At 34.3% G+C, this 23297-nt stretch overlaps 1 protein-coding gene across 1 annotated transcript in view; it reads left to right on the forward strand.

The window, feature by feature from the left end:
- The window catches only part of LOC145255582 (uncharacterized), a 120435-nt gene that overhangs the window by 25297 nt on the left and 71841 nt on the right, over positions 1-23297 (forward strand). Inside the window, exons 4-7 of the mRNA XM_080114057.1 lie at positions 7725-7802; positions 13832-14053; positions 18539-18689; positions 22738-22807. Of these exons, the coding sequence (XP_079970183.1) occupies positions 7725-7802; positions 13832-14053; positions 18539-18689; positions 22738-22807 (521 nt within the window). The remainder of the gene's footprint in view (positions 1-7724; positions 7803-13831; positions 14054-18538; positions 18690-22737; positions 22808-23297) is intronic.

Below are 23297 nucleotides of genomic sequence, written 5' to 3' on the forward strand. Positions count from 1 at the left end.
TTTATTAGATTACAAAATCAAATAGTTTAAAAAAATGTTTACATGATCGGATGATAAAGACATCTAATCATTAATCTGTAGTAATAAGTATTAATCTATTTTAATAAGTATTTATCTATTTTGATAATTATTGATCTATAGTAAAAATATTGATCTATGATAATAAGTATTGATCTATTTTGATAAGTATTTATCTATATTGATAAGTATTGATCTATTTTGATAAGTATTTATCCATAGTAATAAGTATTGATCTATATTAATAACTATTGGTCTATATTAATAAGTATTGATCTATTTTGATAAGTATTTATCTATATTGATAAGTATTGATCTATAGTAATCAGTATTGATCTATAGTAATCAGTATTGATCTATATTGATAAGTAATGACCTATAGTAATAAGTATTGATCTATATATTTTTTTATTTTTTATTTTTTTATTCAATTTTCACCCCAAACAAAGCACATTGCCACTTTGAAGCAGGGGGCTACTATCAGGGACTTAATTAGCGGGGTCATTATGAAGGGAGATGAGTAGAAAGATGTTTGTTAACATTACACTTGAACTTCTGCATATCATTGCAGTTGGGAAAGCAGAATCCCGGAAGGGAGTTCCAAAGACCCGCAGTTCTGGGGAAGAAACTATTGGAGTAAAAGGCTTTCTTGCACCTAGGGATGTCTACTGTAAAGGGATGATACTTAGTAGCTTGTCGGGTTTGTCGGGGATAGTTACGTCGGGGAGGTACAAGTGTTTGCAGTTCGTCAGAGCATTCACCATTAAAGTACTTGTAGAACAGGCAGAGGGATGCAACATTTCGTCGATGGGACAGAGGCTGAAGCCTAGATGACAGTTCAGGACCTATCAGGTTGGCGACTCTCTTTTGAACCCTGTCCAGGAGTGAGAGACAAGCAGCAGGTGCACCAGCCCAGATGTGACAACAGTACTCCATACATGGGCGAATGGTTGCCTTATAGAGGTATAGGATACTGTCAGGCGTAAGTAGAGCACGGTAGAGGGAGCCAACCTTCCTTGCAGCAGCCTTGGCAATGCTCTCAATGTATTTATTCCAGTTCATATTCCCTGTAAACGTCAGACTATATTAATAAGTATTGATCTATAGTAATAAGTATTGACCTATAGTAATAAGTATTGATTGATATTGATAAGTATTGATCTATAGTAATAAGTATTGATCGATATTGATAAGTATTGATCTATAGTAATAAGTATTGATCGATATTGATAAGTATTGATCTATAGTAATAAGTATTGATCTATAGTAATAAGTATGGATCTATAGTAATAAGTATTGATCTATAATAATAAGTAATGATCTGTAGTGATAAGTATTGATCTTTAGTAATAAGTATTGATCTATAAGCATAAGTATTGATCTATATTAATAAATAGTAAAATTGTACATCTAAAATAAGAATAGGTTTAAGGTTCTCAAAATTCTTACTGAAATTGTTCGCAAGGACTCATGGCATAACCTAATAAAATTCAAATCTAAGTGACACTCTTCTTGAGGTTGAAGGTTCAATTGTCAGTGTGGACAATACCCAGAACACAATTGCTCATAACTTAGGACTTTTACCTTGTCATGACTGACGGAATGAGAGCATGCTATCTCAAGTTTGACAGAAAAATTTCTGAGTTCGACAAAATACACTTGAAGAAAGTTGTAGATTACATTGGCCGAAAGTATTATTTTAATGTGAAGATACTGGACAAAAGATATTAAATCTAACGTTGTTGGCATCTTTGGAGGTGAAAAAAAAACAAACTACTATTATATTTGTTTGATGATCAGAGTGGACAAACAATAGATGAAACAATTTGTTTTCTGCAAGAGTCAAATTTTAAAAGGTTGGGTAACTTCACCTAAACGGACTGGCCAATTCAGTTAATCATCAACTGGTTGGTGAGCTCACTACTTTATTCAACTTCCCAAACAACATAGTAAAATATGAAGAAGAAATTATTTAATCTAGTTATTTCTATTTATATTATACTAGAATTGTTATTCTAGCAAGAACGATCTTTTCTCTACTTTTCTGGCTTTATACTTAGGATCTATTTTATGGTTAGTAAGGAGCTGTTAGGTTCTTGATATTGCAGCATTTCATATTGATTCATAAGGAGCTAAAAAAAACGAAAAGCGAAATGTTCATATGTCCAATGAAAAGATGAATTTATTAGCTATCGCCAGTTCATTTATTGAAATATTAGAGTGTAACATGGGACTAAATTCGAATATTCATTTGTTTTATAAGTAAAGATATTAAATTTTAATAATGTCTACAAAAAAAGTAAAATGTTACTGTTCTGATTTAAATTAAATTTACATTCATACAAAAATATCATTGTAAGTGTATACATTTATTGATCCATTGTACATTTAAAACAAACCTTTTACTTTTAGTTTTGAATGTAATAATCAAAGAAGCAAGCGCCCACATGTCTGTGCCTTGTGTGGCTATATAAGGTGTGGTCTTGTGGAATCGCACAAGATCACACTGCCCACCGCACACATATGCAAATGAAATGCAGTCAGTTTTTTAATAAAAACCTGTTGGCAGAGGGGGTGGGGGACAGACGTGTGCTGGAAGTTGAGAGAGAAAGTTGTGAAGAAATACAGTGACAAATTCTATCCGTGAACGTTTGATTTGAACTCCAATGTGGGAGTTTTTATTATATGTTTTTTTAAAACCTTTTTTTAAGAGATTTTTGTTGTTGTTTAATTCTATTTTGCAATAAAAAATATGTATTTTGGAGACATTTTGGGTTTGTATTACTGTACACATAGATTCAAAAAAGTTGTCAAAAAACAAATATATAACAAATAAATGTTATCAAAGGCAAGATAAGTTACTTTTCTATCTAACCGGATAATTTTTTTGCGTTTTTATTTAATGTAACAGCTCGAAAAACATACAGTGTTTACCGATGTATCGGAAAATTTAAAATGGTGCCGTACTCTCTGCTGAACATGGTAAGTTTGGGAAAATGAGTTAAAAATAAAAAAACTATACAAAATACTGTTAGAAACTCACTCAATATATGTTACATAGGCTGACATATATTCGGTGGGTTTTTAAGAGTATTTTGTATATTTTTTTATTTTTAACTCACCAGCAGAGAGTACTGCAGCATTTTAAATTTTTCAATACATCGATAAACACTGTATGTAGATCTGTTTCCTCACTCTCTCTCTCTCTCTGCCTACACTGGTATCGACAATTCCCACTTGGGAATAACTACCGGGCAAAGGCAGACGAGTTCTATCCTAGATATATCTTTTTGGCATCTTACTCTTGCTTCAATAAACCTTTTCCTTGTGAAGTTTTACGAAGTTGTTTGCTCGTTTATTCAGTAGCTTTTGTTGAAATATTTATTTTATTAGGGAGTGCCCGAAAAGCATTTATCTAGGATAGAACTTGTAGAGGACTAGGATATATAAATCCTAATCCCATTACAAAAGAAAATAATGAAACGAATGGAAAGAAGGAAACAAAGACTCAATTGCTGGAATAGATAAATGTGCCATTTATTTACTGTTGAAAGAATGAATGTTTTAGATATAACATGTGTTCATGTCCGCGCGGGTGTAACCATCGTTTGTTGCGGGATTGATAGTATAGAAGGAAAAAGGAAATGTGTGTTCATCTCACGTTCGGGTCACTATCGTTTGTTCATGTGTGGGAAGAGAAGTGAGTAATGTAGTGTAAAATGGGAATGATAGTCCAGCGTGTAGACAAAGAAAAAGATAGAGGGTTGACATCAGTTAAACTCTGCACCATGTTAGCCGTCAGCTACGCAGTGGTGTTCTCTGGCACAAGTAGTAAATAGAGAGAGAAAGAGTGAGAATGTCAATCCAGTTCATGGAGAAAGAAAGCGTATAAAGAGTGTACGTACTGTCTGTTGGCTTTTTGTCCCACATAGTAGCAAGTGGCGTGAGGCACGCGCGTGCGCGCGCCTGCCGAAAAGGCACGCTGTCGATTCGTAGACCGCCCAGCTAGGAAGCTGGTCTGAAAAAGGCTGGAAACAGCTTGTCTCTTGCTTTTATAGTTGTTTCCAATGGTCTTTTGCGCGTGTGTGGATTTCCTTTGAAAGGGGAAGTGACGTTGTCCATGTGTGCATATGTTAGCGTGTGTGTGTATACACGTGAATGTGAGTGTATGTACGCGAACGTGAATATATGTGCGTGTGTGGATGTGCGCGCGTATGTTTGTGTGCGCGTATGTATGTGACAAGTAATATAGCTTGAAATGTGAATGCGTGTTTTTGTGTGTGACTAGAAAAGGCTCGTGCAAACTCTTCTGCCTTTGGCCGGTAGTTATTCCCAAGTGGGAATCGTCGATACCGGTGTAGGCAGAGAGAGAGTGAGGAAACAGATCCGCTCTCTTTGACGTCCGCTGGAAAAGGGAAGAGTTTTTCTCGTCCAGGACAGAAGCAGTTATAGTTCCTTAAGGGATAAGGAAGATCCCTGCACTATGCCTCTGATTGGTTAGTATGTGCCATATCGCACAGTCAGGGGAGGCACTGACGCACAAGAAAAGAGTTGTATTTGTTTCTGCTACAAACACCTTTGATAACATTTATTTGTTATATGTTTGTTTTTTGACAACTTTTTCGAATCTATGTGTATAGACGTTTTTATAAAGATTAAAAATATTAAAAACCTTTTTTAAAGTCGTCTTAAAAGATATTTTTAAAAATGTTTTCTTAATGATTTTTTAAAGGAAAAAGTTTTCTAAAGATGTTTTTAAAGACACTTTTTTATAATTCTGTTTTAAAATTTTTAGTCGCCAATAGTGCCTATCGCTAATCGGTAATCGAGCTGATAAGAACATGTATTGCAGTCGTTAGATAATATACATCTAATGCAGAATAATCTGGTATCGCAAAATTCCTTAAAAAAAAAAAAAATGCATAGAGAGACATTTAATGAAATAGTAAAGGGAAATTATTTGCATATAATTTAGTTGAGTTGCGTCCCCTTACAGCTTTGAACAACTTATAAAGACTTGGGAAAAGTTGAAAGTGAAAGAAAAAAAAATGACACGTTTTATATTGCTGCGGAAGTAAATGAAGTAAAAAAAAAAAAAATTAACATGTATAATTCTTGCAAAGATTCAAAATATAAAAGCACAATATTAACAATAAAGAAAATATTATATATACATGTGTGTGTGTGTGTGTGTGTGTGTGTGTGTGTGTGTGTGTGTGTGTGTGTGTGTGTGTGTTTTCTTATCTATTATATATTAGGTCCAATATAATATAATAATAAATACGTAATCTGCATTAATCAAAATATCATACTTAGGCGTATTTTACGACCGGCAATGACGGGCGGCTTGCTAGTATATATATATATATATATATATATATATATATGCAGTTTAATTTTTTTTCAAATCATTATTAATACAATTTTGTAATCACTTTTCATGTGATTATTGTGTATGTGTGTGTTCTAGCATATATGTGACTTAAACATTATTTTCTAATTATCAATTGCACAAGTTTATGAAAATTTTGCAATAAATAACAATAAATTGGTTACAATTTGGAATTTGTAAGTGTTTAAATTTTATAACACAAATTTATTTCCGCCTTTAACATTTTTATAGGGATTTACATCCAATACTTTTATAAATAGCGATTTAAACGACATTCACTGAATAAGATTATTAATAATTTTATAACAATTTGGATCTGTTTATGCTTTAGTGAGCAAACAATACTGCAATATTTACATTTATCCTAAAAAGAAACTATTTAAAGGAAGTGCTCTATTTATACTGATTTCAATAATGCTTGCATCACTTATTTTTCATAAAAAAAGGTGATGTAAATGCTTGCTCTAAACATGTAATTATTTTTAAGTGTTAGAAATAAAAGGTTAGAACGTAATTTTGTGAAAACTGATTAAAAATTAATATGGAAGCAATGGAAAAAGTGATTTCTGTGTGCAATGGCAGCAGTGCAGCACATTCTGGAGAGAACCATGGCTGGCTGTTTTAATGTACACAAGACAAATGGATGCTAGACTCAACCGATGATATGGATGTATGCATGCCTGCCAACTCAGAATACTTTCGTATTTGTAACTCTTTCCTGGTCACTGGCTGTTTGTTAGTGAAAATAAATATGAATAAAATTGATTGTAAAGAAGGAATTAGTCCTTATAATGAAACTAGCACTACCTCCTTTTCACCAAATGAAGTCTATGGGCTTGCTTGATCATTACCAATGGCAACCTTCTCCTGTCCTCTTGCAAGTTAAAAGCTACTACTGCATTTTAGTTACTAAAAATAGAGGTACATCATTGAGATCACATTATACTTAAATAAATACAATAGCGATGATTAAAGAAAAGAAAAAAAATGATTTATTGAGTTACATAAACTATTTCTCAACAACAGTTGAGTTTTTGTGTTTTATCATTATGAATTTTAATAAGAATTCACTGAATAATCTCCCCCTTCCCCTCTGTCATTCTTGCATGTGACTTCTTTCTTTAATTTTTTTGTTTATTTTTATTTAAGTAATTGAAAGAAATTCAAATATATTTTTAAGAGTTCATATATATGAATCGATTTTTAGATTTTTATGCTAAAGGATCAGTGTTGAGTTTTTCTTTTTGTTTCAGCTGGTAGAAAGTTATAAAGATCACTGGATATTCCTGATCCTAGCTCTGAACCCCATAATTTCATTAGTTTTTTTTTTCATATTTAAAATGTCATCTAATATTACTTTATAAGATTATAAAATCAAATAGTTACAAAAAATGTTTATCTTTCTGAATTTTTGAGACAAGGATTGGTTATTCGTATTATTTGGATTCATCGGACTACTGTTCTCATCTTGAGTGCCATTTTAACAACGTTTTGATTGATGTAATTTTTGACCTTCTTCAGGTGTATCTTGTTGAACATCGGAATGTTTCTGCCGAACTCGGGAATTTGGACGGAATTTTGAACGAAACCCTTTATTTACTACACGGATGTAGCATGCTCTCATTCCATCAGCCATGACTGGACAGAGGTCCTAAGTAATTTGATATTGTAGTTTTTGGTCGCCTATACTGAGAATTGAACCTTCAACCTTCAGGAGAATATCACTTTTACAATTGATTTTTCCAAGTACATAATCTCCAGAAGGTTGGAGGTTCAATCCTCAGTGTGGGCGACTGAAAAATACAATGAATTACTTAAGACCTCTATCACATCATGGCTGATAGAAAGAAAGCATGCTACCCTTGTGAAGTAAATAAAGGGGCAGTTCGAAATTCCATCCAGTTCCATCAGGTTCCTGAGTTCGACAAAAACATTCCTGAGTTTAACAAGATACACCTGAAGAAGGTCGAAAGTTACATCGACCGAAACATTGTGTAAATGGCACTCAAGATGAGAACAGTAGTCTGAAGAATCCAAATAATATCAAAAACTGTTTACATGATCATATGACAAAAAAAAATCTAAACATGGTTTCTTCGATCGACAAATAAAATTTGTAATTCCTTAGCTTCCTTGTTTTGCACTATCTCTTTCTCTCTCTTTAATTTTTTGTTTACTAGCGTTGAAGTAATTTAAAAGAAATTGAAATATATTTTTAAGATTGCGTATATTTGAACCATTCTTTTTTTAGGTTTTATATGCTAAAAAAATAAAAATAAAATTTTACTTATTGTTGAGTTTTTCTCTGTTTCAGATGATAGAAAGTTGTCCATTCATGATTTTGATCCTGAAAATAACAAAGATGCAGTTGTTCCATTGCCAACTGATCATGGTAAGTTTCAGATTTTGAAAATTAATTCTTCCACCCAATTATATTGAAGAGTTTCTAAAATACATTGAACTTTAAAAAAAGAAAAATGTTTGCCAAAAGTAAAAGTGTATTTCCAAATATCCATAAAAATAATTTTTTACGTTTCTGAATTTTTGACATAAATGATTGATTATTCATCTTATTTAGATTCTTCGGATTGCTGTTTACACCGAAGATGAGAACAGTAGTTCAAAGAATGCAAACAATACGAATGAAAATAATTTTATAACATATTCATTATAGAATTTTCTTCAAAAAGTGTAAAGTTTCCGTGATCACTTTGTAAAAACGGAGTTGGACGCAATTCAATAGAAGGGTCATCAATTAGCAAGTACTAACTTAATGCATGAAAAGAATTTTGTAAATGAAAAATTAAGGAAAACATGATTAAATGACAAAGCATTTATAACTTTACAAGAATCTAAAAATCATTTTTAGTCAATAAGTTTCTATTCAGAAAAGTTTATGCAAATTCTTGTTTTTGTAGAGAATGTTCAATGAATGAACAAACACAAGAGCTAGAAATGTGCATGTCTGTATATTTGTTAGTGTGGATATGCGTGTGTCAGTAACAGGCAGTATGGCACTGTGTATGTGTGTGCTTACGTTTGTTCTGTTAGTATGTGTGATTAGGTAGTAATTTGTTCCCGTTTACCTGACTTTTATTGATTCTTTTGTTTATTAGTGCGGTGAAATGCATACGTGAGATTATGGAGCTTATATATGCGTTTGAAGTGTTCCATTTTTGCCTCCCCTCTAGGTGGGAGTGAATATATGTTCAGGTCCTCTTCAAATGTTTGCCAAACTAGATCTGTTTTCATTAGTTCATTTGTTCTATTTTCAATTTCACTTCGGATTGTTGCATTTTGGATTTAAATCAAACAACGACTATTTTCATTGGTTGAAAAATGTAAATTTAAAATGTTCCTTCAAAAACTTTTGCTTTCTTTAGAAGTGAAGAGGAAAACCTATCCAAACAAAATGGAGAAAAAAAGAGAGTGACTATTCAAACCAGTAGCTTTTTGGTGTCCATACAAATTGCATCTACAATTACTACAATACAATATGTAACATAATGAAATAATAAAAACTTTCAGTAGATGCTAATAAAAGAAAATGTAAGCCGATTTTGCTAAAGATAGGCTGGAATTTTGAATTTTGGTCGTTTTGGACTGTTTCACTCACTTTTTGACACACAATTTGACTCCAGAGTGAAGCTGTTGATCCTTATTTCATCCATTGTCACATATTGATACAAAACTCCTTTGTGTTGTGTTGAAACAGTTACAAAAAATGCTCTGAATTGTCGATGCATTGTTATTTCTGATTGAATACTTTGCTTATCTCATTACTTTCACAACATTTCAGTTGATGTAACTTCCAACATTCTTCAGATGTATCTTGTCGAACTCTGGAATCTTTTTGTTGTATTGACTATTGTTTTTGACTGACTGTGAGCAAATGTGGCACCCACTATGAACACAGCTTTTTCAGCAACAAATATTCATACTAAATAGTGAAATAGTAAATTCTGATATCTTCAACTCCTCTGCTATCTTATGTAACTTCAATTTATGATTGACCAAAATGAGTTCATGGACTTTTTTTTAATGTTTTCTGAGACAGCTGCTGAATTTGGCCAACCAGAACATTCAATATCATTTTTGTCTGCATGCCCACATTTAATACCAACATATCACCTCTTGACCATTGTTTGTGACAGAGCAGAGTTCAAATATCAAAGTTTATCAAGACATTACTTTGCTTGAACAGTGTTTTTTTTTCCTCTCCTTATCAACTTTATCAATTTTTTCTATTGTTTTGAAAATTTGCAACAGAAGTTTAATTTAAATAACTGTAATTTGTAAACTAATAATCTGACTGGACTCAAATTTTTACACATGCTACTTGAAGGTTAGTACGTAATAAAAAATTGTATAGGTTTTTTTATATTGATGCCAAGGCCCGAGATTTATTGAGTGATGTGTTATTTTGTTAAGACACTTATCACATACACACCTATGAGATATGTTTACTCATTAGACGATCATAGTTTACTTTTATGTTTTTCTTTCATATGACCATTACTTTGATGAAGGTTGCAGAATTAAATTCCACATTTTCACATTCCAGCTTGTGATGAGAAACATGTATAGGAACAAATCTTTATATCAATAACAAGACCTGTCCTATAAGCAATATGAATAGAAAAGTAATAAGAATAAGGACATTTGTAGAAATATGCATATTAATAAATATTTGAAAAGTACTTTTGAATACACAAAGCTAAATTGTCTTTTTGCTTGGAACGAAGAAGGTTAATTGCTCTGTGAGCAACTGTGTATGCAAATACTTATATGCTAGAAGTTTCACTGCATATCACGTGGATGATGTACTGTTGTCCCTGATTATTTGTCTCTCCACAAGGGCAGAGTTAGACACAATGTTGGGTTTTAATGTGAGGAAAATGTAGCTCCCCAAAAAAGAGCATTCTAGATTGAGACAAAAATAAAAATTGCCTCAGTCTAGAAGGAATTCTGATTCACTGACTAAGGACAGCCTGAATGAAATTTAGTATCAGAACTAACTCGTAACTCTTAAAAACCGCCCTGTGCTGTGGCTAACACTTTACTCCTAGCCAAAAGTAGTGTTTTTATCAATAGTAATTTCAGAAATAAAATTAATTGAACAATGAATTTTAAGCTTTGACTACAGGAGACTAATACAATAAAGTTGTCACCCTAAAGAAAACAACACTACAGCTTTATTTTAAAACTTTTATTGGAAAAAATCAATTCAGGTAACTTGATTATGTAGTAGAGCTGACATCTATTCAATGTAACCGCCTTCAGCCTCAATCACAGCCTCGATACGGGTTCAGAACAAGGAGCATGCATTTTCCACAAGCTCGGTGAATACTTGGCAGATGATAGCAATCAGGCTGGTTTTGATGTTGTGAGAAGTCATATTGATGATTTTTTCGACATATGACCAAACAAAGTAGTCCAGCAGGTTCAGGTCGTGGGAGGAGGGGTGGGGTGCAGTGAGAGAAGAGTACAAAGTCATAACACTCCTTCTGAAGCCAAGCTTGGGTCTCTTTGGACTTGTGAGCCAGTACCAAGCCTTGCTGCTACATGCAGGGTCTGATTGCACCAGGGGATCATGACATTTTTCAGTACATCCAGGTACACTTTGGTGTTGATTTCCAAGCCAACTTCGAAGCTGTGAGGAGGCCCTTACTTGAAACCATACCAAAAACCATAATCATAGCCGGAAACTTTGTTTTCATCACCCTGGGTGTGTCTTTGTTATTCGTGGCAATCCAGTGATGCATTTTAAGGGTGATGGCAATGGTCCTGTTGTACGAATTTGGATTGATAGAGAGCATGAGTTGTATAGAGGCGCATCTCTGATCTCCCTCATTGATCATTGTGTCACTTTCAGACATAACAGAAGGCTCTATCACTCTTGGGATTTTTACACAACTGGTCAACTAGTAAATGGTCTGCAGCAAAGAAGCGATTTTCATCAATTGGAAACGGAATTATATCATCCTTTCTAGAGTGATAATTTTTTCGTTTCACCCTGTATTTTGTTATAGAGATTGTGGAAAACAAATCTTTATTATTGAGCAAAAGAAAGATTTCAGATTTTTATTTTCTTGGCTAGTTTTATTTTATTAAACTTCTCAATCGCAATTAACTGTGAAATTGATCAGGTGTTTAGAAGAATTCATTGCTAAAAGCCCTTCTTAGTTGATGATTTTTGTTGTTAGTGTTGTTGTTATTGTTGCTAGATAGAGTTAGATTTCTGCATAAAGCTCATTAAGATCGTGCCCCAGGATTGTCTGGTCCTCATGTAGTCCTCCTTGTTAGTTGCAACTATTCATAAATCTGCAGGACAATCCTAACCTGAAGGCAGGAAGTAGGAGAAAGAGGCTGCCGTCATGCCAATGTCATATTGATAAATGTTCCATAGGCAGAAGTCTATAAGTAATGTTTGCTAGAAGGTCAGCACATTGAGCTGCTTGACTCACAATTGACAGAAAATAGTTTGTTACTGCTACACATGCATCGTTACATTAAAGCAACTGTAGGAAAAGAGCTTGGGGGCATAAATGCATAATGTTTTTAATTATATGCATGCATTATAGGAGTTATATGTTCTCGCTCGCAGAGCGATTAGTAAATGGTTTAGTCAGAACACACTTGCAGGTTTTTACTTGTGTAGAGATATGTTGAGTGATAACAACATTCTTTGTGAAAATGGCTATTTTTGCTTCTGTCCAAACTGGTTTCCTGTGAAATATAAACAATTCTTTCACCATAAATCTCTCTTTTCGACCCTAGCAATAGCTTGGCTAGATGGGAAGGAACTCATGGACTCAATTCCATTGCTATAAATACATACATGTCGGCTAAACCAACCTGTCCTATATTCCTGCTTTTATAACTCTTTCTGGACCATACTTTTGTTTTATATTTTAGTGGCATTTACCCTGGGCGGGTTGAATTAGCTACACCCAGAAGAGAAAATTTAATGGGAATATCAATATCGCAAGGGGTCCCCAGCTGCGTATATATCCCAGTCAAGGGATATATATGTTATATAGGTTTTTGTTCAAGGGATATATATATGATATATAGGTTTTTGTTTGAGGTATCAGTGTCCTCCTACATACAGCGCATGGTATTCCCAAATGGTCACCTATTTGGTATGTTTGGTAAACTAATGAGAACCAATGTGTTAACATAATTAAGCTGTATGCAATGAAACTGTTGTATGGATTTGACTTAAGTCATAAAGATAAAGTTTGTCGTTTTAACTGGAAACTTGGTGATTTTTTTTTTTTTATTCCAAACAAGGTTAGTAAGTTGAATACAGATGTTGCAATCCTATTACAAAATGGTGATCTCAAGCAAGGTTTTACTTCAACTCTATAATGTATAATCTTACTAAAATAAAATTAACTAATAAACTTAATTACTTAAATACCGCCCTGTGCTGCAGCTGAACAGATCAAATCTGCGACAATATACATTCAGATTAGACCCTCTGCATAACCACACTGGTGTTTGCTCAGAGATGTACCGACAATCTCTTTTTGCATTATAGTCTGCAGTCCTGAACGTGCTGCCTCAGAATTGTGTGAATGAACATGTATCACTGTCACATTTTCGGAGTTCCATGTTATCTAACTATCGTGATATTCCTAAGTTTTATGCATTCTCTAATTAGCTTAGTAACCTCTGTCTATTGTTAATGGTTTCATGTCCATGGCTTAGTAAAGAAAAAAAAATGTATTTTGTCTGCAAATCATAAAATTATATTAAAGCATGATGTAGTAGTCATAAATAAAATAAAGATTTTTTTTTTTTTTTTTACAAAGGAATCATCACTTATCAAGGCCCAGAGGCCACTCGAGGATAAGGGTTAAAGAGTGTACAGTGGTCAAAAGGACAATATCATAGTAATTGTTAGAAGTGTAAATTTGATAAATTGGATTATTTTCTCGCATGAATCAATGTTCAGCTAAATGATTTGACCACACACTGACCAATCAGCTTGCAGGGTGCATTGATTCCATCTGTCTCCTAAGGAATTTATTTAGCCCTTTTTGAGAATCATAGACGATTAACAAGGATTGAAGAAAGATCCCTCTCCTTTCTCCTCTCTCTTGTCCCTATCCATTGGATGCCTCAGTATCGATGAACTTCACCTGAAGATAACTGTTAACTGATCGGTGATAACCAAACAACTTTAAAAACTTCCTTTTCCTCACTGTCCAATTTTCTGTTATCGAAATAAACCTTTTGTTGTTGTTTTTAAAAGAGGTTTTGCCTAATTACTCCATGCTATGTTTTCATACTAATATATTTATAGAGTTGCAAATCTCACACCATTAAAATGAATGCTATTCATTGTTTTTTTTAAATTTTATTTTGCCTCGTTCTTTTAGGTATAACATGATTTTTTTGTTTATTTGCAAGCACATATAATGAGCGTAGAAGCATTAAAGGAATACAGCAGTGACGACCAACTAAAAGTCGTAGTGAATGAAGTGATGCTACTGTTAGCATGGTTGCATGATGACTGTCAGCGGACGGAGATGAAACTGCAGTCGGAAAAAGATCTTGTATCAAAGCTTTCGTTGACAATTGATACCATGTCACAAAAAAAGCTCAATGATTTACGAATTGCTGTACAAAAAGGTAAGATGAAGGATGTCCAATCATTCATACGTACGAGGTGCCTTCAATAAGTTTCCAGACTTTTTTTTTTGTATAGGCATTTAAATTGTCGTAGACTCTTGAAAACTCAGTATGTTATTGCTATACATCTTATGAGATGACCGACTGGGTTCAAATGAACAGCTACAGTAGGAATTGGAATACTAAAATTTAATTGTCACAGCTGGTGAATTTCAAAAATGCAATCTGAACATGAGGACATTTTAGAAAAATGATATGTAATAAAATTCTGTTTTAAACTTGGAAAAAATGCCACAGAAATGTATGGAATGCTTCAAACTGTTTTTGGATCATCTTGCCTGAATCGAGCATCAGTTTTTGAATGGCATAAGAGATTCAAGGAAGGCAAGGAGTCTGTGACGGATGATGAGTGATGTGGTAGGGCAAGGAACTCAGAACACCAGAGTTGATTGGTCAGATAAAGAATTTCATGGATAAGAACCGTTGTGTGTCTATAGAGACAATAAGTACACAGTTTGAGGTCTGTGTGGGAACTGTACACAAAGGTTTTCCCAAGGGTGCTCCATCCTTGTCACAGACTATTTGACCAAAATGAGCATCAAGATGTTCCTCACCCTCCCTATAGTCCAGGGTATACTCCCTGTGACTTTTGTTTATTCCCTAAGCTCAAGGAAAACCTTATGAGACAATTGCGGAGATGAAAGAGGTTGTGACAAGGGGCAGGACTTCCATGGAGCTTTCCAGAAGTTGTTGGAACAATACAACAAATGCATTGCAGCCAGAGGAGAGTACTTCAAAAAGGACTCGAGTTTCATGTAGAGTTTCAATAGTAGTAAAATTCTTTCTAATTTCAAGAAAGCATTAATTGTTGTTTTGTACAAAAAAGGATGACAGGTCCGAATATAAAAACTATAGTCCTATAAGCTTGTTGAGTCATGTTTATAAACTCTTTATGGCTATCATTGGCAACAGAATCACATGTGATCTTCATTCCTGTCTCCCTGATTCCCAAGCAGCCTATCAACCTGGAAGAGGCACAGTCGAACAGATTTTTGCCCTTAGCCAATTGATTGAAAAATCAATCGAGTTTAATAAACCATTATACATCATTTTTATCGATTTTACAAAATCTTTCGATAGTATCAAATTAGACAAACTTTGGTCAATTTTAGACAAAACTCCTCTCAACAAAAACTACATTAATTTTCTAAAATCACTTTACAACGAATAATAGGCTTTTATAAAAACTGACCTGGGTGTCAAGCAAGGAGATATGCTTTCAGCAATCCTGTTCTGTGTTGCTCTAGCTGTTGACATGCTTAATACAGAAGAGACTTGCTAAAATGGTTTTTCTTTAGGTGGATAAATCCTCTCTAATCTCGTCTCTGCTGATGACATCACTCTTGTTAATGAATGCACACATAAACTTCCAAGTTTTTGTTAATGCATTAGCAAAAAATGCAAAGGAAATAGGATTAGAAATAAACATAGAAAAAACAGAATGTATATCTACAGCTAAATCACAGTTCAACCTAAACATGACTGTTCACAGCAAACCCATTAAACAAGCTACCCAATTCATTTGTTTAGGACATAAACTGACTTTCTCCAGTGATCACGCGATGGCACTGAAATACAGAATTGGGCTGGACTGGACAGCTTTTCAAAAACACAGCACCATTCTAAAATCAAAAAGGGTAAAGTAAAAGTTTATTTTATTTTGTCCTTCCAATAGTTTTATATGACCTTGATTGTATCACATAGACTAAACAACTAGCCAATTGCATAGAGGTGTTTCAAAATCATGTAATGCGTTTAATTAAGGTACATCACCTGATCAAAAAAACAAAATATCCACCCTCCATCAGACTACTTCCCTACCCCTGCTATTTGATAAACTCAAAAGTAAAACCCTTAAACTGTTTGGCCATGTCAAACGACCAAACGCTGGCCTGTCAAAGTTATGCTTTGAGGGTATGTTAGAAGGCAAAAGAGGCAGAGGAAAGCCAATGAGAAGGTGGAGAGAAAATGTTTTTGATTGGACATCTCTCAACAGTTGGGTGTACATCAACCAACTTGCCCTGGATCGGAAGGAATGGCAAAAAATACGTCATGTGGGTTCGCAATTCGCACCAAGTAACAGATGCAACTCATAATGCATATCAATAAAAGTGTGCATACGAAAAAAGTCTGGAAACTTATTCAAGGCACCTCATATGTATAAAAATGTATGTGTATGTACTTTATTTCACAACATCAATCTTCAGGTATGAATGAAGACTCTTAGTTTTGTGGCTCATTTATAATTAACACCAACAATATTTACTGCATTCATTTAACGTCTTTTTGAGAAAGAGAAAAACATATTTGTTTTTTTTAAGTTCTTATAAATTTACTTATTTGTGTGTATGTATATATATATATATATATGATAGGCAAGAAAACTATTGGTATCATAAAATCCAACATGAAAATATTTTATTTAATAAATATGTTAGACTCTTACATCAATAATTGAGCATTCTGTTTAATCTTTCTTCCAAATGTGTAGTCTCAGTAATGACAGTAAGTACAGGTTCTGCCACACATAAATAGAGAATGTGAGCCACCTGACATGTAAGGTTCCCCTGGAGACGGCTACTATACAGTGCGACACAATAGATGATTTATAAAATGCTGAATATCGAATGCAGCAGCAAGTCCTCAGAACATGTATCAGAAAAAACAGTCGGAAATAAGTCATACATCATCCACTATCCATGACTATGCAATTGCTATAGGTATGAAATGAAATAACAAACTTTATATTTTTAGAGAAAGTTTTAAATAAATACTGGCAATAAATGCTATATACATTGTTGCCGGTAAAATTAATATTAATCATTCATTGTTTAGCACCATCATCACTGGCCGTGGAGCTTGTAGCACAAATGGCTCTCCATAAAGTCAGCGGCTTTCTCAGCAAATCCTTCAGTTTGGCCCAGGAGCTAGGAGCACTCCTATCCTGACTTAACACTCATAAAGTCAGTGGATCCAGTCATCATGGGAACCAGTGACAGCAGTAGCAGTAACCAAACAGCCTACTCAACACACTATTAATGCGAATCACAAACCACCTATGTGTGATACACATTCTATTCTCTACTGCTGCCTGCCTTCTAGAACTCCTCCCTCACAACCATTCCAATTCCTGCAACTTCCAGCAACTCCAGCTTACTCCTGGAGTCTCTAGCAACTCCAGCTCACCCCTACAGCTTCCAGCAACCCAATCTTATTCCTAGAACAACTCCAGTGCTTTCAGTGACTCTAGCTCACTTTTGCAGTGACTCCAGCAGCTTCCAGCTCATTCATGTAGTGGCCTCTAGCTCACTTCTGCAGCTCTGGCGCTTCCAGTCATCAGCTCCTGTGGTCCACTGACGTCCAGCTACCAATTCTAGTGCCCACTGATATCCAGCTACCCGTACCAGTACTCATTGATATCCAGTTACCTGTTCCAGTGCCTCACTAACATCCAGCTACCCGTACCAGTACTCGTTGATATCCAGTTACCTGTTCCAGTGCCCACTGACGTCCAGCTACCCATACCAGAGCCCACTGACGTTCAGCTACCAGCTCCTGTAGCCCTTGACATCTGGCTACCAGTTTCCAGTGCCTACTGATGTCCAGTTACCTGTTTCAGTGCCTACTAATGTCTGGCTACCAGTTCCAGCATAAGACCCCATCTATACGACAGATGCAACCTGAGGCTTGTAATTCTACCTCAGGGACTCAAAAATCTCAACCTCACGAGACACTCATTCTTACTCCAGCTTACTCTGATATCTATTACGATACATTTGACCTTTTTCTTAGTAAGAATAAAACACAATGTCCTATCGTCTGAAAATTCGTGTTTGTCATCCTTTTTTGCTATTACCATTACGTCTTTGTTGTGTGTCTACTTTATTAGTTGTATGGTCAATTGGCATCTTCATACCTTTCGGCCTTCTGCAACATGTTCTTGTTTCTTCTATGAAGGTCATTCCGAAAATAAAGCCTCCTATTTTTATAACTCAAAAAGTTGAAGAGCTATAAAGACAAAAGTATTGTCATTGAAACAAGCGATTTTTGTGCTCCAGAATTTATTTTTCTACATAGTCACCACCATTCTCAATGCATTTTGCCAGGAATTCAATGGTCCATCATTGCTTTTGAGGCATGCACATGACAGAGATTATTTTCTTAGTCTCACACTGTCAATATCTTCAACAGAGAGATGAAACTTTCAAGTCATAAATGCATAAGTTTAGTCATCATAACGATGTAATTTGAAATCAATCTCCTCTCATTCATTTGGGTGGAATAAAAAAAAAGTAGGAGGCATTACTTTTGAAACGCCCTTCATAAATATTTTTGAGTACTGGTAATCACCTTGGACACTTTCTGAGTTAGGAATTAGTGCAAAAAACAAAATGAAACAAAACTTTGTTTATAATTTACTTGCAGAGCACGATCGATTCCAAAAGAAGAACAAACCTTGTTTGATACACCTCACTTATTTAAACCGAATCCACGCAAGTTGCAAAACTAAATTTAAATCAGTGCAAAATCTCAACTTTCACTTGAAAAAAGATATTGCTTGGAGAAATAAACAAATGTAAGTTGTATTTCTTTTTATATATATCCAACCGAAACATTTTAGAAAAATGATTAAAAATAATTGGCTATAAGGAAATTGCAGATTTTATTTAACAGAAATAACAGTTGATGTTCAATAGCACTGTCAACTAAGCTCCAATCCCTGTCCCATCACTGTAATGTAGCATTCCTGTTCCTGTTCTACAAGTATTTTAATGGAATGTGTTCTGATGCTGCCAAGACTAAACTTGTTTCCTTTAATAATTACGAGAAACATTCTCAACCACCAATAGCTATGGCTAATGATACATTACCTGAAAGTACTTTTTTCAAACTCTTCGGCTTATCATTCACAGGGAATATGAGTTGGAATGGATAAATCAAAAGCATTGCCGCAGTTGCTGTGAGGAATCTGGGCTCTATCTACCATGCTAGAAAATTAATTATGCCTGAAAGTATCCTGTACCTCTACAAGGTCATCATTTGCCCACGTATGGAGTATTGTTGTCACATTTGAGCTGTTGCATCTGCTATTAGTCTCTCACTCCTGGACAGGGTTCAAAAGAGAGTCACCAACCTACTAGGTCCTGAACCGTCAGTTAAGCTTCAGCCTCTGTCCCATCGACGAAATGTTGCATCCCTCTGCCTGTTTTACAAGAATTTTAATGTTGGATGCTCCAACGAACAACAAGCTCTTGTACCCTCTCAATGTAGATACCCTCGACAAACTTGACAGGCAATGAGGTTCCACCCCTACACAATAGAGATCCCAAGATGCCAGAAAATCTTCTACTCTAATAGTTTTTTCCGCAGAACTGCTAGACTTTGGAATTCCCTTCCAAGTTTCTGCTTCCCCGATTGTATTGACATGCAGAATACCAAGTGTAATGTAAACAGACATCTTGCGGCTCAACTCCCTACATCGTATCCTTGCAACTTATGTCCCAGATTGTAGCCTCCTACACCAAAGTGGCAATGTGTCTTGTTTGGGGTGAAAATGCAATAAAAAAATTTTTTTTAAATTACATTTTATCCCATTGATGCACATACCTCCACCAAATCTGTTCAACAATAAAATCTCACCCCTTTACTGTAGGGGTCCCTAGATATGAGAAAGCCTTTTATTCTGATAGCTTCTTCCGTCGGACTGTTAGACTTTGGAATTCTGTCCCTATTACTTATTTCCCTCACTGTACTAACATGCAGAAGTTTAAATGTAATGTAAACCACACATCTCGCTCATCTCCTTGTATAGTTCTCTGTAAACATGGTCCAAAATAGTAACCCTCTACATCCAAGTGACAGTATGCTTTGTTTGGGGTGAACATGAGTAAAAAAAAAAAATCGATGCTTCCAATCAGTCTCAAGAAACAATGGACACTTCTGTAAGGGTAACTGCACATGTAATTGTGAGGTAAGGGTTGTGCAATCTCCAGTCATACTTCTCCTGAATTGGTATTGCTTAGGTCCAGTGGCAAGGAGAAGCCCAAGACTGACTGGAAACAATCCAGAGATAAGTGGAGAGCACATACAGCCCCTGGAATTCCCAAATGGTCACCCATTTTTAGAACTGACCAGACACAACATTGCTTAACTTTAGTGATTTAGAGAGAACTGGTGTGTCGACATGATTATGCTGTAAATAAAAACAAGACAAATAGTGAAGCAGGAAAGCAATAATGTTCAATAATGAAGATAGCAAAACACTTAGTATGCAATATCGAAAAGGAAAATAGTGTTTGATAGGAGAAGGGGAGAACAATTAGTGTTTGGTAGAGAAGATATGACTTATGCCAGTGGTTCCTAAATGCTGTACTGCGACATATCAGTGTGCTGAGGAATGATTACTGGTGTGTCATGAAGAAGTTGCAGGTGTAAGTTATAAGTTGTTATAGGTAGAAGACAGCTTTCATACCAACTGGAGTTGTTTGTATCAATAAATACTAACACATTATTACTTGTATTATACTGATGTTTACAAATACACAGAGAAGAAATAAAATGTATAATAAATCGTTTGTTAAATTGTTAGATACTTTGAACTTAGAAATGTTTATCAACATGTTTATCAGCATTGGTAAGCTGTGTGATGCTTTATAATATCTATCTGTCTCATTTACAATATTAACTGATTCCTTGTAGGTATTTCTTATCTAATATTTATGTATCGAGAATTAATTTGAAGACTTTAACAAAAATGTAGGTCCAAATGTAAGAATATCTGTAAACTGATTTTTAAGGAAATAATTAATTGAATGTAAAAGCTGATTTTTATAAATAAATATGTTCATTCACATATTTTTTTAAAAATATGTTTATTTACAAAAATAATTAATATTGAATGTAAAATATATTTTTTTAATATAATAAGAATATCCATAAGTTGATTTTTATGAATAAATATGTTTATTTACATATTTTTACAAAAATATGTTTATTTACAGAAATATTTTTGCAGAAATAATTAATATTGAATGTAAGATATATTTTTTAATGCAATAAGAATATCTGTAAGCCGATTTTTATAAATAAATATGTTTATTTATATATTTTTAAAAATATATTTATTTACAGAAATATTTTTACAGAAATAATTAATACTGAGTGTAAAATATTTTCTTAATATAATGAAGTAAAATAAATAAATGGATGTGAAAATAAATGTACGTTTAAATAAATGAAAAAGAAAATTAATGTTAACTTACGGTAGTGAAAAAAATATGGAGAATCATAATAAATTAGATAAAGGAACTTAATATTAAATAATAATAAATTAGATAAAGGAACTTAATATTAAATAATAATAAATTAGATAAAGAAACTTAATATTAGCAGTTTTCAGATTGAATAAAGGAATGTAATTTGGCAGAGTTTTCAAATGAACTAACTTTTGAGGACTTCAAAATCTGGGCTCGTTTGGATGGATAAATATGTGAGTTATCCAGACTTAAATTTTTTTTTTCTTTTTTGCATGTCTTTGGAGCATGTGATCACACAGCAACCTCTTACTTGTTTACACACTTTGCATTATCATTGAACTCTGCAAGATCTTTCAAGCTTCACTGGTTTAATTGTAGGAAGGTTGTTCCAAAAATAAAGCCTCCTATTTTTTTTTAACTCAAAAAGTTGAAGAGCTATGATGATGAGAGTGGTACCATTAAAACAAACGACTTTTGTGCTCCAGAATTTATTTTTCTACATAGTCACAACCATTCTCAATGCACTTTTGTCAGGAATTCAATGATGCATCTCTGCTTCTGGCACACATCCATGAGTTCCACACTGTCAATATTTTTAACAGAGAAATGAAACTTTCAAGTTGTAAATGTATAAGTTCAGTCATCATAAAAATGCAATTTGCATGCTCCTCTCATCCATTCGGGCAGATTAAAAAAGAATAGGAGGCATTACTTCTGGAACACTCCTCATACAAGACAGACAGAACAGTGTTGTGTTGTATGGTCTTTCTCTCCACATTAACAGATGATTGGTCAGTTTTGTAGCCCATCTGGTCATAGCAGCTTTTGATTGCTCCATTTCTGTTTTTTTTTTTTTTTTTTTTTTTTTTCAGGTTGTTAAATGTCCTTCACTGGACCTAGATTGCTTCTGAGTCAGGAGAGAGAACTTTAGAAGGGAAGATTCCCATATCTGTTGGAGGGATGGCATTGTATTGCCCTTTTGGTCTACACTTGCAGTCTAGTCTCTTCTTGAGATATTGTTAAGGGCTGGACATTGTTGAAGAAGCTTTTCCTTTACTTTAGTCATTGGGTCATTTGTTCATATCTGTAAAGAGATGCCATTCATCACTGGTAGTTTTTGTGATATTTACTTCACTGGCAACTTTCCATCTTATATTTTCACATTATTTTTACTAATTTACTGCAGCAGGTTTTTCTAATATTAGCAAAATCATTAAATATTCTATCCTGGTATCATGAAAGTATTTTTATCTATGTGATTTTGTAATCCTAAACAGTTTCACACATTTAAAAAAATATTATTTTAAAAGTTAAATCAAAATGTTAAAAATATCATAAGAAAATAAAAATTGTTTCCTTTCTTTTTAGTCCAATGGTACAAGAGAAGTTGCTGTTAGAAAATGAACATCTTAATAAAGTTAAAAATGCTCTAGATGAGGTAGGATAATCCGGTTTCTTCTTTTTTCTTTTCTTCACTGTCATTCAGTTTTGGTATTTAGAGTGCTGTGAGGATCCTAGGGCTTTTAAGTGAGCAACACCAGGCAATGTCTCACACCAGCCAGCCAGCCAGCTAGCATGTATGCTGGTCCAAAGGGTTGGTATCAGTTAGGTTGCATGTAGTTATATCACTCCACTGCTTGCGGATGCCTTGAAAAAGGCAAAGGCTAAGGGAGTAAACCTTGACAAAAATCTGGTTTAGAATCCCAATAGACGTATGGTAAAGTGCTGAAACACCTTTCCGACAATTCAGGTACCTGTGGTGACTCTGACTGCATTGGTTTGCCTTTCCATCAGACTTTACAATGCTGAGAAGAAGAACCTGGTAAATGGGAAAACCTTGTTCTCCTTATCGCCCATTCAGGTCTGCATCTGGAGAGGCAATTCCAGCTTTGACTGTATCGCCACATACATCAGATGCAGAAAGCCAT

The sequence above is a fragment of the Euprymna scolopes genome, chromosome 3, assembly GCF_053919585.1.
Source record: "Euprymna scolopes isolate OS-2025 chromosome 3, ASM5391958v1, whole genome shotgun sequence".
NCBI lineage: Eukaryota > Metazoa > Mollusca > Cephalopoda > Sepiida > Sepiolidae > Euprymna > Euprymna scolopes.